The sequence below is a fragment of the Dryobates pubescens genome, chromosome 28 (genome assembly GCF_014839835.1).
Source record: "Dryobates pubescens isolate bDryPub1 chromosome 28, bDryPub1.pri, whole genome shotgun sequence".
NCBI classification, from domain to species: Eukaryota; Metazoa; Chordata; class Aves; order Piciformes; family Picidae; genus Dryobates; species Dryobates pubescens.
The window spans coordinates 10165856-10179097 of record NC_071639.1 but is presented as its reverse complement, the minus strand read 5'-3'; the positions used below and the strand labels follow the sequence as shown (position 1 = coordinate 10179097).

The window sequence follows — 13242 nt, the reverse complement described above, 5'->3', positions numbered from 1 at the left end:
CTCCCCATCTCCTGTTTTTCCATTCAGACAATCCCTCCTACAAAATTCCACTTCAAAATCATGACTAACAACATTGCCATGCCATCTGTTTTCATAACATACCACTCTTTCTACACCTTTTAACGCTCCTTTCATACAGAACATATTTTTTTTGGAGTGAGGACTATCCACCATTATCTGCATATCGCCTGAAACAACTGGTTTCTGTTCTTAAGTCTTTCATCTTTAATATAGCAGTGGTTGAAAATGACTATTTATTTCCTTGATTAGGCTTCCAAGTGCTGGCATAAGAACACAAGCTCACCAAAAGCTGACATGCTGGCACAATCTGTAAACGCTTAGCAGAACTTTATTCTGTTCTTCCCATCTAGTCTAAGCTCCACACCTTAAGGTTTTGCTGGTGGTTTTTTGGTTGGTTAGGGTTCTTTTTTCATGCATCAGACTTGAACCAGGAATCTAGACCGTAAAGACACCAAATTAATATCTTCATGGAAAGAGATGGTTTACAAACATACATGTAAAGACAGAAATTCCTTAAGAACCATACATTAAAAAACCTCACACTGAGGAATGATCTGAATTACCAAGGCAAGTTAAACTACTTTATGCATAGCATATGCCAATTTTCTTAATCAAGGAAAACATGGGGCAATCTAAAATTCTATTTTTGATACAAAACACCTTTTCAGTCAAATGATGACTTATAGTCAGTTATTTTACATCATTCCTACATTTTCTGTAAAGGCAAAACCACCAAACCCCAGAAAATACAGACCCAGGGTTTATTACACAGCCATGTTGTACCCAAGATATCTACACAGAAGTTTTATACATGCTACAAAACCAACCTTGCTGTAATCAGAAATTAAATGAAGTACACATGCTTCCAGCTCAGAGGATGCCATCTTGAAAAGCCCATAGAGCTGACAACAAGGCACACACTGGAAAGCTCTAAACCAAATTTGACTCTTCTGCAAAAGGGAGAAAAATGAAACTGAACGAAGCATCCTTGCAAGAAGGGAACACAGAAGCCAGTCATCTGTGGTGTACTCCAGAGGTCAACACTAAGGCCAGTATTGTTTAAGATCTTTGTTAATGACCTGGCCACTGGACAGGTGCACCCTCAGCAAGTTTGCAGATTATAAAATCTGGATGAGTGTATAAGGATATATTAGAGGGTTGTGTGCTGGCATTCTGCAGGCCCTTGACCAGCAGTCCCTTACAACTTCAACATTAATCTGAGAGTAAACCCATACTTCTGTTGTAGGTAACTGACAGACATAATGAAGCAGAGCTGTGAGTTTGTTTTTATTGCTGTTTTTTAGGTCTAACAGTAAAGACGATTAAGCCTCAGTTCTACAAAGCTAATTCAGACAGCTCAAAAATGAAAATATTTGGTACTTAGGGTTTTATAAAAAGAGATTAATTTTCCCTCAACATAAGAAACTGCCCATAATCTCTTCTAATTTTCTACAGACAGTAAAATAGGTTTCACTGCTTACAAATGTGAATGCCACAAAACCATTTGCTTAATGGTCAATGGATAGAAACACACAAGAACACGAAGAAAGACTCGCCTGCAATGAAAGTCTTTATCATTTTAGCTAGGTTAAATAGGTAACATTTTAGAAGGAAATATAAAAGCTGCTATATCAAGAACTCCAGAAAATTACCTCTTCATCTGGATAATAAATATAATAGGGGTGGCAGCAATAAAAAATGGTTCATTACTGATCTGAAGGCAATATCTGCAGAACTGAGGACTGAACCAGCTTCCAATTCCCACTGCTTAATAAGATCTGTGCTATACAGAAACCCACCTAGGTAGTTTCAAACACAAAATGAAAGACTCATTATACATCTCATTATACAAAACTCAGAAAACTTGTATTGTAAATCTCCCCCAAGGAGTAATGCCAAGTATTATGGATTATGTGCAACATTCCACAGCCCTTGCAATATCCCCACTGAGTACCACATGTTGATATTGCACCTAAAATGGGACATACAGCCTTGCTGCAGAAAACACTGGTTTAGTCAGCAAACAGTACAAGAGGCACAACTTGAATGTAAATAAGCAGTGGCTGCTCTTGCTTTCTCTGTAATTTTTAGGGAGAGAAGCTGTTACTGAGGGATAAACCCAACCTAGCACAGTCTGTGCAGTGAACATTCTTTTGTTTTTTCTTTCTAAATCTAAGTAAGTTTTGCCTACCACCACCAAAACCGTCCAGTAACTTACACAGCTGCAGTGTAATCAACTGAAAGACAGCTACCTGGCAAACTCTCCACACCATTTGGATGCCACTGTGTTTACCTGGACACATGAACAGGTTGTAGAGAGCACCTGGATATTCACTGCTGACAAGAGTAATGTCAGTAATCAAAGAATGGCTGAGGCTGGAAGCGACCTCTGGAAGTCACCTGGTCTAAGCCCTCTGCTCAAGCAGGGCCACCTGTCTAGGACCATGTACAGCTTTGGAATATCTCCAACGACGGCGACTCCACATCTTGAGAATCTGAGAGGGCATGCAGAGGTACACCAAGGTCACATAACATGAACTCATAAATGTGCAGTCACTATGACAGACTGCATATATTGGAGAGGGGGTAACAGTTACCTGAAATGGCTATCCACAAGCTGATCCCAGAAAAACTGGAACATACAGACATCAAATGGGTCGCTAATAAGCCGTATGGCCCAGTCCAGCTAACAAGTGTGATGTTTTATCTAAATGTCCTGCCAAAAGCCCCATAAACTTCTACATACCTTATAAATTATCTGTAATAAAAAGCAGCTCTTGAAAGGAAAGAACCTTAACAAACATGGATGAGGGAGGCCCACGCAAACACTGGCATTTCAGTTTCTATACCCAGTACAAACTTTATGGTATGTGGTTAGATTCTTGTATATTCTGGGCTCTGCTCTAAGTCCTAAAGTAACTTTATCACAGGCAGAAAAATACTGTCTGTTTGTAATCTCATAGACTTAATTGCTCCACTGGATTCCTCCAAGTTATTGTTTTTTCCAAGATACGTATAGGAATCATGATTAACAGCACTAACTCTATAGATTTCTCAACAGATCTTTGCAACCAGTCCCTGCATCTTGCTAATAAAGCCTAGGTCTTAATTGTCACTACAACTATAGCTTTGGTCAACATATAAAGGAATTTTATTTTATTGTTTATATTCATTTATTATTGGATAGTGCAGCAGCACAGAAACAACAGTCCTGCTATTGATTTGATGTGGGACCCTAAGAAAATCCAATCTTTTCTTTACATGGGTATACCTTGCTGTCTGTCAAGAACATGTTCCTGAAATGTGAGATAGCAACTCAATAGACAGTGAAACAATTTCCCCCCACAGAATAAATGTAATATAGAGGAGATATGTACAGGAACTTTGAAAATGCCAACAATTGTAGCACACGGGGACAGAGCACATGACATGGCAGACAGAGAGGAAGAAGCAAGTTCATCAGTTGTCAGCATCCAGTGATGACAGCTGAGGAGGAGATGATGCTGGTTTTTCAGAAGCTTGCTTTGAAATAGCTGGAGACAGAGAATGTTTAATTTTAAAAAAATAATAAATAAAATGTGACTGTTAATTGTCCTGAAATTTTGCACAGCTAATCTCCCTTAACATGAGACTGAATCTCCAGTGACCCTGTTCAATCATTCTGAAAAATTTCAGCTGCTTCACTTATGAGATCAAACACCTACTGTAAATCTTTCAGTGCCAATGTTCATGCTGCCTCTTTCCAAGTGGTTACATTTTCATCGTCATTACCATCCTTCTCACGAGGCCCACTGCACACAGAGGTCAATCAAGTCAATCAAGGGTAAAGGACAAAAACAGGGTAATGACAACAGTTAGCAGAACAGGGTATTAAATGATCAATACTGGAACTCTGAAAGGAGACTGAGAAGAAACGGATAGCGTGGTGCTACCACACCTGTCTCCTTCTTCCAGAGATTTATCTTGTCTGCTCAGACTGCGAAAAATACCAAGCAAGAGCTGTTTCTCCCTGAGTGTTTACACATCGTCTAATCCTGCCAACCTCAGTTGTGATATGCATGTGCTACTCCGGTAAAAATAAGAGAGACAACTATTTTCAGACCAGTGTGTTATTTTGAGGAGGTTCATTTTACACACTGAAAAAGAAGACATTTCAACAAGCAGCCAAAAAACATCCTTAAGAAGTATGCGACAGAAGTGGTAGCTGAGATAGATAAGCTGTTAGTCTACTTCCAGGGGCACTGATGATTAGAAATCAGTCCCAAGTTACATATTAGGCTCAATATAGATGCAGCTGTTTTGTGAAACACTTTTAGGTCTTCAGCTGATGGAGTTCTAAGCACACAGTGTCAGTTATACTGACCAATTTTTTAACTGAATTACAAAAGCACAAATATATTCAGTGACTTGACCAAGAGGTACTCTGCAGCAGCAAACAGAAGAATGGGTATGAAACCAATATCTGGAGTCTAGTTACAACATTGATTTTATCACACCATCTTAAGGTTTATTTAAGAAATAGAATTAAAGCAAGTTGTATATACATGGGTACTACATTTGCTACTTAATGAGTTTCATGCCAGCGGAGAACAATCTAACAGTTTATTCAGGCAGCTTCTCATTGCTCAAACAACTCAGCAGGCAATCTACACAAAATAGTAACAAATGCCTCAAAAAAGGGAGCAGGTTCCTCACAAAAAGCCACAAAATAACTAATAAAAAATGAACTGCTAAAACCCCACAATGCAGCAGAAAATGCATCCTTTTAAGAAGCAGGTATGTTACAGCCTAACAACCTCCAATCAATCATTGGTAAGATTCAAACACTGAAAACAATCTCAGAACAATCCTCATCCTCCTCCAGCTCTGTTCACCTCTCACAGAAACTGAAGAAAAGAGAAACAAATGGACATGAGGCTGTTTTTCAAATAGCTCTTCAGAAGTACAAGATGTGGCAACAGTATGCTGGGAGTGGAATGACACTGTACAATGCTGAATATCTTCTAAGCCATGCTGCAGCCCACAGAACAGCTCCTCATCAAGAGCTGTACACTGCATACAAGGAAAGGCAGAGGCATAAGCCCCACCACGGTGGCTGTATCCTGTTTTGCATCCTCATACCCTAACGGTGAAGCCTGTTAATGAGAGGAAATGCCCACTTCTGAGGAAAGGCATATGGGAAGTAGCAGCAACTGGAATGATGCTAGGCTGTGAACAGTGGGATAATGAACAGAGGAAGCTATGGGGAATGACCACTATGGAACAGTCTCTGAAATGGTAGTGAAAATGAAGGGAGAAAAAAAGTTAATCAAGACCTGAGGGTAGAAAGCAGCAACTTCCTGCAATGAGCTCATTCCTTCTGAAGTGAGCAGCAGTGGAGGAGAAAACGCCACTGGGATGGGATCAGATATCCAGCCTAGCCAGGTCAATGAAGGGGGAAAGGGGAGGGAAGAACAGAAGAAAGAAGATAAGCAGGCCCCCTCACTGAGTCATACCAGAGCTACTGCTGCTGGAAGGGAGCCAGATTTGAGCTGGAGCATTTGACTGCGTTTTTCCCCTCTGAGAAAAACAAGAAGTGAACCCACCAAACGTAGACATATACCTGGAATGCATTCAGACTTTCCTGACTGTAAACGCCTACTCTAAACTACACGGAGCCTCAGCAAAACTCCTAATCAAAAGCATGCAAGGGTAACTTCAAAACATATTCTTCTTTAGCTGAGTTTTTGTGCTGCCCTGAAGTAAGATTCATTCTTGGATCAGTGACTTCATAATGTAAAATACAAAACCCTTCAAAAAGAGACAAATATACAAAGTGGCAGCTGAGGACAGCAGTTATAATACTCCTCACATTACACATTGCTTTTGCTTAGGTAAATTCTTAACCTGTCTTCTCCAAAGGCCCTCCTGGTGATTGAACACACATTTCTGAGCCTAACCCACTTCAAAAGCAATTTTAAAATGTGGATCTATTTCTGTAAAACTTATTACAAGTACCAGCCTCAAATTACACTCAAATCAGGATTCTGAGCTTTTTAACTGTTTCAACCATTCACTTTACAATACTCATTATAATACACCAACAAGTATCTTGTCTATGTTTAGTGTCCTCAGCTATTTGCACTCAGCCTCGTTAAGTGAAGTGATAATTTGGCACACTCAGCTTGTTTGTTAATGCCTCTGCTTACGTGACATCTCATCTCCGATTTCTTCGTGAAGGGATTTACGGCTTGGTTCTCTCTTCTTCCTGCAGACTAGACCTGGCAGAAAGACCCACCTGAGCATTCATGTACTTTGAAGTGGTCACTGACATCTTGAGGAAAGCCTCCAAGAGCTTGAAATGGCCAAAAGCTGGTAGAAAACAAATCAAAACTTTGACAGCTTCGCACACAAGAACCCAGCAACAAGACTGAAAATCGGAGAACGACCAACTAAACAAAAGGCCATACGTAAACAGAAAGTTCAATGCTCATTATGATTTCACTTTAATAAACAGGCCTTGAAATTCCTCATTTTTTTTATTTATGAAAAGCATTTAGCTAACTAGCCAAAAAAAGAAATACTGAAAGAAGCAAAAAAGATAATGCAGTTGGATTTCATCATTGTACGTTACCTAGTGAATGAAAACCTACTGTTTTAACTATAAGCAGCGATAGTGCACAACTCTGACTACTGCACCAAATAATATCTATGATTTTACACAACAAAGTATGAATTAAACACTGCTTTCATTGTATTACCACCATGGCAGTGCTGCAGCATTTCTGACATTGTACTTTTGTCCAGGTCACTATGTCCACAGACATGTCAGTCCGCTTCAAGCGCCAAACAGCTAAAATGGAATCGAATGGCTCAAGCAGCTAAGATGCATTCAAACATAAATTCCAGTAGTGCTTCACTTCACCTCTTGCTATTGTACTCAGAATTTTGTTCTTTGTATTTCATAGAACAACAGAAAATCGTAGCTGGGTTTTGGCCTTCATCAAAATTTTGATTCCTTGCCTTTCAAGCTTTTATTGTGCCAAGATGTAGGACATCAAGAGATGACTTGTGTAGTCTTGCCAAGTACAGTGGGATTTTTGATTCAAAAGACCTAAAGACGTTATCAAATGTCATTGCAAACACAGTCCATCCTAGTTGTTCACCCTTCCATTGTTTCAAATCAAGAGCCTGGGTTTTACCTCCCCCAACCACCATATGACAAACCACTTTAATTTTATAGATCCTACCAGCAAACCTTTACAAATCGCTTGTTGAGCACACGATTACACAAAAGCCCTCAAAGATAAGAACACTGCCAATCCTTGTCCTTCATATACTTCACTGAGCAGAAGAGGAGGCACAAAGAGCTGCCTTCAGAACCCAAGTCCATAGCTGACACTAGACACAAGACAAAATGCTGCTAGACGTTTGACTTTCTGAACATCTGCAGAAGCCACTGCCACATACCAATCAATCCCCCTTCACTCAGCAGGTGGAATTTGGAGTCTGTTCTGAACCTGACTCCCAATTAGCTGCACAGCATGGACACTCCACTTTAAACACACTCACATTCATGCAGACTTAATCATGCCAGAGGTGAAGCAGCCTATGCAGACATAGTGGCTTGCTGTCATGTTTTCAGCATGGTAACCAAATACCTTTCCCTGAGGCAAGACAGACATGCTAAAGCCCATGAGAAAGGGTCACTCTTATCCAGGCCAACTCAAGTGAACACAAGCACCAAACAGCCTGTAGGCCAAACAGCAAGTACACTGCATTGTCCTACGGAGTATGCTAGAAGTTGGTTTTACTCAAACAAAATGTCAGTGTAGATGTGATTGCTTCAAATTTCATTTGATATTTCTTCTCTCAAGTAAATAATTGGATGGCCCTCTCTCTTAAGTCACATGTCACTTCTGACAGTGACTGCGTAGTTCCAGCACCTCTGAAGAGAGACAGCATTACGTTTCTCCTTAAAAAACAAAACAATAATGCAAATATGCAAGAAGTTGTTCTTGAAGCTTACTAGCAAACATTACTAAAGGTGCAGAAGGGGGGGGGGGGGGGGAGGAACATAAAAAAGTTGAATAAGAAAAGAAATAGAAGACAGTCAAGTCACACTTCCTTCACAGACTACAGAGAGGTGTCTTCTCTAACCAAGACAAATTAGAAACACCTCTATTATGCAAACTAATATTAAAGTTTATGGTTTGGGAAGCCAGGGATTTCCTACTGCGTTCCTAATAGCTGGACAACTAAACTACCTCACTGTTTACTTTATGATGCCACATTCATGATATGGCACAGCCCTAAACATTTTCTTAAAAGGAAAATAAGCCTTAATGAGTTAACCACACGCACACAGAGAGAGCCTGCTACCTGCCAGACAACCTCAGGCTCTACATTTTTTAATAATGAAATAGTTGCTCGTGCCATTACATAAATATTATTACATAATATCTCCCTTTGTATGCAAAATTAGAACTACAATAAAATAGGTGCCTCTATTTCAACGTTTTTATCTATTAATCCCACTCATCCACTTCATAATTTGGAGCTGTAGATGCATCAGATCACAATAGCTCTACAACCTCACATTCCTCTGTGCCTGAACAGGGAACAGATAGGTAAGTCTAAATTAAAATAAAACCCCAATAATAAGAATAAACCACCACCAAAAACCCAAAAATCTGCTCTAGTGGGTGAAGGGAAAGGTTCCATTTTTATTATGTCTTTTCTGTCTTGCCTAACATTTAATGCACATACAAATATCTCATTTTCAACATGTAAGACAATAAAACATGCAGAAATACCTTAATTCCCCAAGGTCAGCATTACACAACATAAGCATAAAGGGATCACAAACAATCATGCTTAACATGTCCAACATCTCACAGAACAGGGCTTTCCCTCCCCCCAAGTAATATTTAATAAACTCCAATAAATATTAATTTTCTGAAATATCAAATGTTCGGCATTTGTTCTGACGGTCAGAAACACAGTTGGGATGCGGGAAGGATAAAACCCTAAGTCCACAGAGAAGAGGCAGTGAAGAAGTGGGATGTGACATTAGCGAGTCTCAGGGGGCAACATGTGGCCAGCGGTTAGGACGTTCCCTTCTGCAGTGCAGCACCAGTGCCTACCGTTTTACGCGATTCGTACCACGCTAGCGTAGGATCAACATAACCCCCCCACTTTACAAGTACTGCAGAAGTCTCACTAGTGACTACGTTCAAAGGTTTCCTCTCTCACGCCCACCCTGTGGCTATGTGCCCGCAGAAACACACCTCCCGGTGCATCGCCTTCACCCCCTGCCCACAAGATGTTCTCCTGCCCGTTATGCTGTGGGGGCGCGGGGCTATCCCCGCTGTTTGCACCGCCGCCGCCGCTGGCTCGGGGCAGCCCCAGCGCCGGCCGCGCCGCGCACAAAGCCCCGGCAGCCGCGGGCCCTCCGCCCCGGCCCGCACCTGCGGCCCGGCCCCGGGGCCCCCTATCCACCGCCGGCCAGGAGAACGGGTGGGGTGCGCGGCGGGACAGAACATCTCCGCCCGCGGCGGCAGCTGCTGCCGGGCTCCCCGGCAGGGACACCCGGGGCAGGTACCCTCTTCTCCGGCCGCCGCCGCCCCGCGGCGCCGGGGGTCGGCTGGGCCCGGCGCGCTCCCTCGTAGCCGCCGCTGGCAGGTGAGACGCGCCGCTGCGGCGGGCGGGGAGGGGGGGGCGCGACCCAGCCACAAAGAGCAGGAGCTGCCGCTACCTCCGCCCGGGTGAGGGGAGCCCGGCGACGGGCCCACCGCCACAGGACCCGCGCTGCAGCGGGGCCGCCCCCACCCGGCCGTCGGCGACGGGGGGGCTTAGGGGGAGCGGCGGCGACGGGGGTCCCTTACCTGCAGGGGTGGCGCCGAAGACTCTCACGACGGGCACCCGCCTGGTCGGGGCCTCTCGGAAGTGGGACTGGCAGGGGTCCAGGCCGGGCAGCGGGCTGCCCATGTAGTAGTCGGCAGTCACGATCCGCACTGAGAACATGTTGTTGGCCGCCGCCGAGGCACACACTGAGGGAGCGAGCGAGCGCGGAGCCCGCACGGCTCCCACCCCCGCCCCCTCCCCCGCCGCAGCGAGCGAGCGCGCGAGCGCAGCCCCCCGCCTGCCTCTCCTCGCCCGCCTGCCCCGCGCGCGTGCACGCCCCTCCGGCGCGCGCACACAGGGGCGCTCGTCCCCGCTCTCCCGCCGCCTCCTGCTGCGGCGGCGGCTCCCCCGGGCGCGTGCGCGACGGCAGCGCGCGCGCTCGTCCGGGGCTTCCCGCGGGCCTTTCAGAGTCCCGCCGGCCGCGAGCGCCTCACGGGCAGCGCGAGCGCGGGCCCGTCGCCCCCCCGCAGCACCACGGACACCTCGGCGGCGGCGGCGGCAGCTCCCCGGCTCCGGGCTGCAGCTGTTGTTGCCATGATGATGATGTCACGGACGCAACCATTAGGGGAACGGGGAGGTGGATGGGCCGTGTGCTGGGGGAGGATAACGAGCAGGGGAGCTCTCGCTCCCCAGAGCGCACACCCGCACCCCCGCCGCCTTTCGGGCGGGCGCGTTAGACCGTCCGCGAGCGTACGTGGGCGTGGGGGAAAACTCTCCGGTGCTTAACGTCCTCTCCGCAGCTGCGGGAGCGAGGCGGGGGTGTTCGGTGAATCGGCGATCGGCCGAGCGGGCTGGGGGTGAGGCTGCGGAATCCCGAGCCGCGGATGGGACGGGGTTGGGGCGGGAAGGGAGCACTGTTGGGGCACGATGGGGTTAACCTCGGTTGGCAGCCATTTTGCATGCCGAGCCGCCGAGCTACAGGAAGGTGAGGCTCCGCACGCTGCGGCGGCTAACAAAAGATTAAAAATGCTGGGAACGGCAGGATACGGGGAGAGGAGGGAGACACAGAAACCTCCTGCCGCCGTTCCTCACGGGGCCGCGGGGGCGCAACGGCACCGTTCAGGCGGCGCTCCCGCCGCAGCCTGCGCCCTCTGCGGTGGTCACGGTCCCTGCACACGGTGGGCGGGCGGGGCCTGCAGAAGGGCGGTGCCGGTTGGTGCGCGCTGCGGCGGAGCGGCGGCGGGCAGGGATGGCGGCTTTGCTCGTAGTCTGGCTGCTGCTGCTGCTCTACCTCGCGTCAGCGCCTTCCTCCCGCTTCCCAACGTGCTCCACCGCCGCGCTCCCTTCGCCACGGCCACTGGCCGACGTGTTTCTTCTCCCGCCCCTCCGCAGCTGCCCGTTGCCTTCCTGCGACCCGACAATAAAGGTCGGGCTAGGGGCTGCCCCGCGCCGTTACCCGGCGGGGATAAGGGAGCGCGGCCGTGAGACCGCAACCTCGGACGTTCTGCGGCTGAGGAGCGGCACCCTCAAGCTCCCTGCTTTTTGAACCCCGTAGAAGTGGGCGAGAGACCCTCAGAGACCCGTCTGAATGGGCAGGAAGCGAGTCCTGGGAACGAGGAACCCTGCTCCCCGCCATTAATTCACGTGAAATTGTCGAGGGTTCAGTGGTCACTTACATGGCCCTCTAGGAGAGCTTATTTCGCCTTTTCCAGCTCTCTCGTGTAGGTTTTCACTTAAAATGGTAACGCAAACCTTGAGTTGGGAGACCTGTTGCAGTTTCTTTGTCTCCAAGCTGAGGATTCGGTGGGGGACAACACACACAAAATATCGAAAGAGTTGGCAGTGTGGAAGATCAGCCTCTGAAAAGGCCAAATCTTCTTACATGTACTTAGAATGATATTGTTACATATGCGTGCAAGACTGGATGATATGAGACAAATGAACACATCTATAAAATCTGACAAAAGTCCAATATGTAAAACATATGTTTCACATTTTGCTTACATATGTTTTGGTTTTAGATTTGAACAAAAGGCAGGTCAGGCAGTTGCTACCCTTCATTTTTTCATTGTAATGAACAGGAAGCTTGCCTGTCTACTCAAGGGTAACTGGTTTCCTACTCTTTCTTCGTAAAGCTGTTTATTTTCTCTAGCCCACATCTGTTTTCCTCCTTAAACTCATTTTTATGCGAGAAAAGAAATGTAGTAAAGCCCACCTAGTCCTCAAGAAATCTTGTGTGACAGAAGTAAGTATTTGAAACAGGGTTGAAAATGTTGTATCAAAAGAATAGCTGAGCTACAGCTTTTAATTGTTTGACAGTTATTTACATTTGCAAGGCTAATGTTTGGAAAACCTTTGGAACTCCAGGAATGCTCTTATGAATTTCACAAAGGCTAATAAATCACTGGGAGGTTACTGATGAAGCACGTTAACAAATCTCTAGCTTTGAGTACGTTTTGTACTGTTGCTTAACTGACACATTTACCTCATTTCCATGGGACTTTGGTAGGGACACTTCTCTGTTCTTTTCTTGCTCCATTCCATGCTCTGTTGTTTTGCTGTTCGCACAATCATCTTCGCTTCCTGAGCGCTGTATCTTGCCACCGCTGTTTGTTTCACCGATGGCTTCGTGTCTTTGAACACTGACAGATGTACTCTGGTGCCCCTTCTAGCATGAGTTAAAGATAGTACAACAGCAGCAGTCCACTTCTGTGCTAGGGGATGCCAATCCACTACAATATTCTGTTGTCATATGCACGGGCAGCAGAACATGATGTGGCTGCACCCCAGCCAGGCTGGTATATAATCCAAGGCATATAAGCAACTGGAGACTTCTGCCTTCTGAATGAGTGTGAGGTATACAGAGGTGTGAGGTATATAAATGCAAGTTTGCATCTAGCAGTGCTGCTGGAGAGAAAGCAATTCCCTGCACCAGAAGAGTGTAGGCAGCAGGACTGAGAGAGGAACAGTTGATACCTAACCTAGAGCCACTTTGCTGTTCCTTTGAGGTATTGATTTCTGAAACTGTTGAATGTTACTTGTGGGGGGGAGGGGAAGGGGACTTTCCTTTTCGATGCAAACAGCTTGATCCAAGTGGTAGTGTTACAGCTGTGCAGACATTTCAATGGGACTCACATGCTTTCTGAGCTGTAACCAGTTTCCCCTTCATTTCTTAGAGCACACTTCTGCTTTTGTATTCTTCTTGCAGCCAGTAAGTTAGTCTGCAAGCGTCAAACCAAGGTAAGGATATATTTTCAGGAAAGGTTTGAGTCAGCACTGTCACAGGAGGTCACCTGCCCTCCTCTTAGTGCAAGAAATTTGAATAGCTGCATTACAAACTGGATTTGGAAACTGATCCAGGTAAAAGTGAGCCAACTGAAAAATAGGGGTGAGTTT

The 13242-nt window shown here is 45.9% G+C and overlaps 1 protein-coding gene across 1 annotated transcript in view; it reads right to left on the bottom strand.

Moving 5' to 3' along the window:
• The window catches only part of REV3L (REV3 like, DNA directed polymerase zeta catalytic subunit), an 86134-nt gene extending 76025 nt beyond the window's left edge, over window positions 1-10109 (bottom strand). The window contains exon 1 of the mRNA XM_054174083.1: window positions 9888-10109. Coding sequence (XP_054030058.1) covers window positions 9888-10026 — 139 coding nt within the window. The 5' untranslated portion in view covers window positions 10027-10109. The remainder of the gene's footprint in view (window positions 1-9887) is intronic.
• Window positions 10110-13242: the final 3133 nt, after the last annotated feature.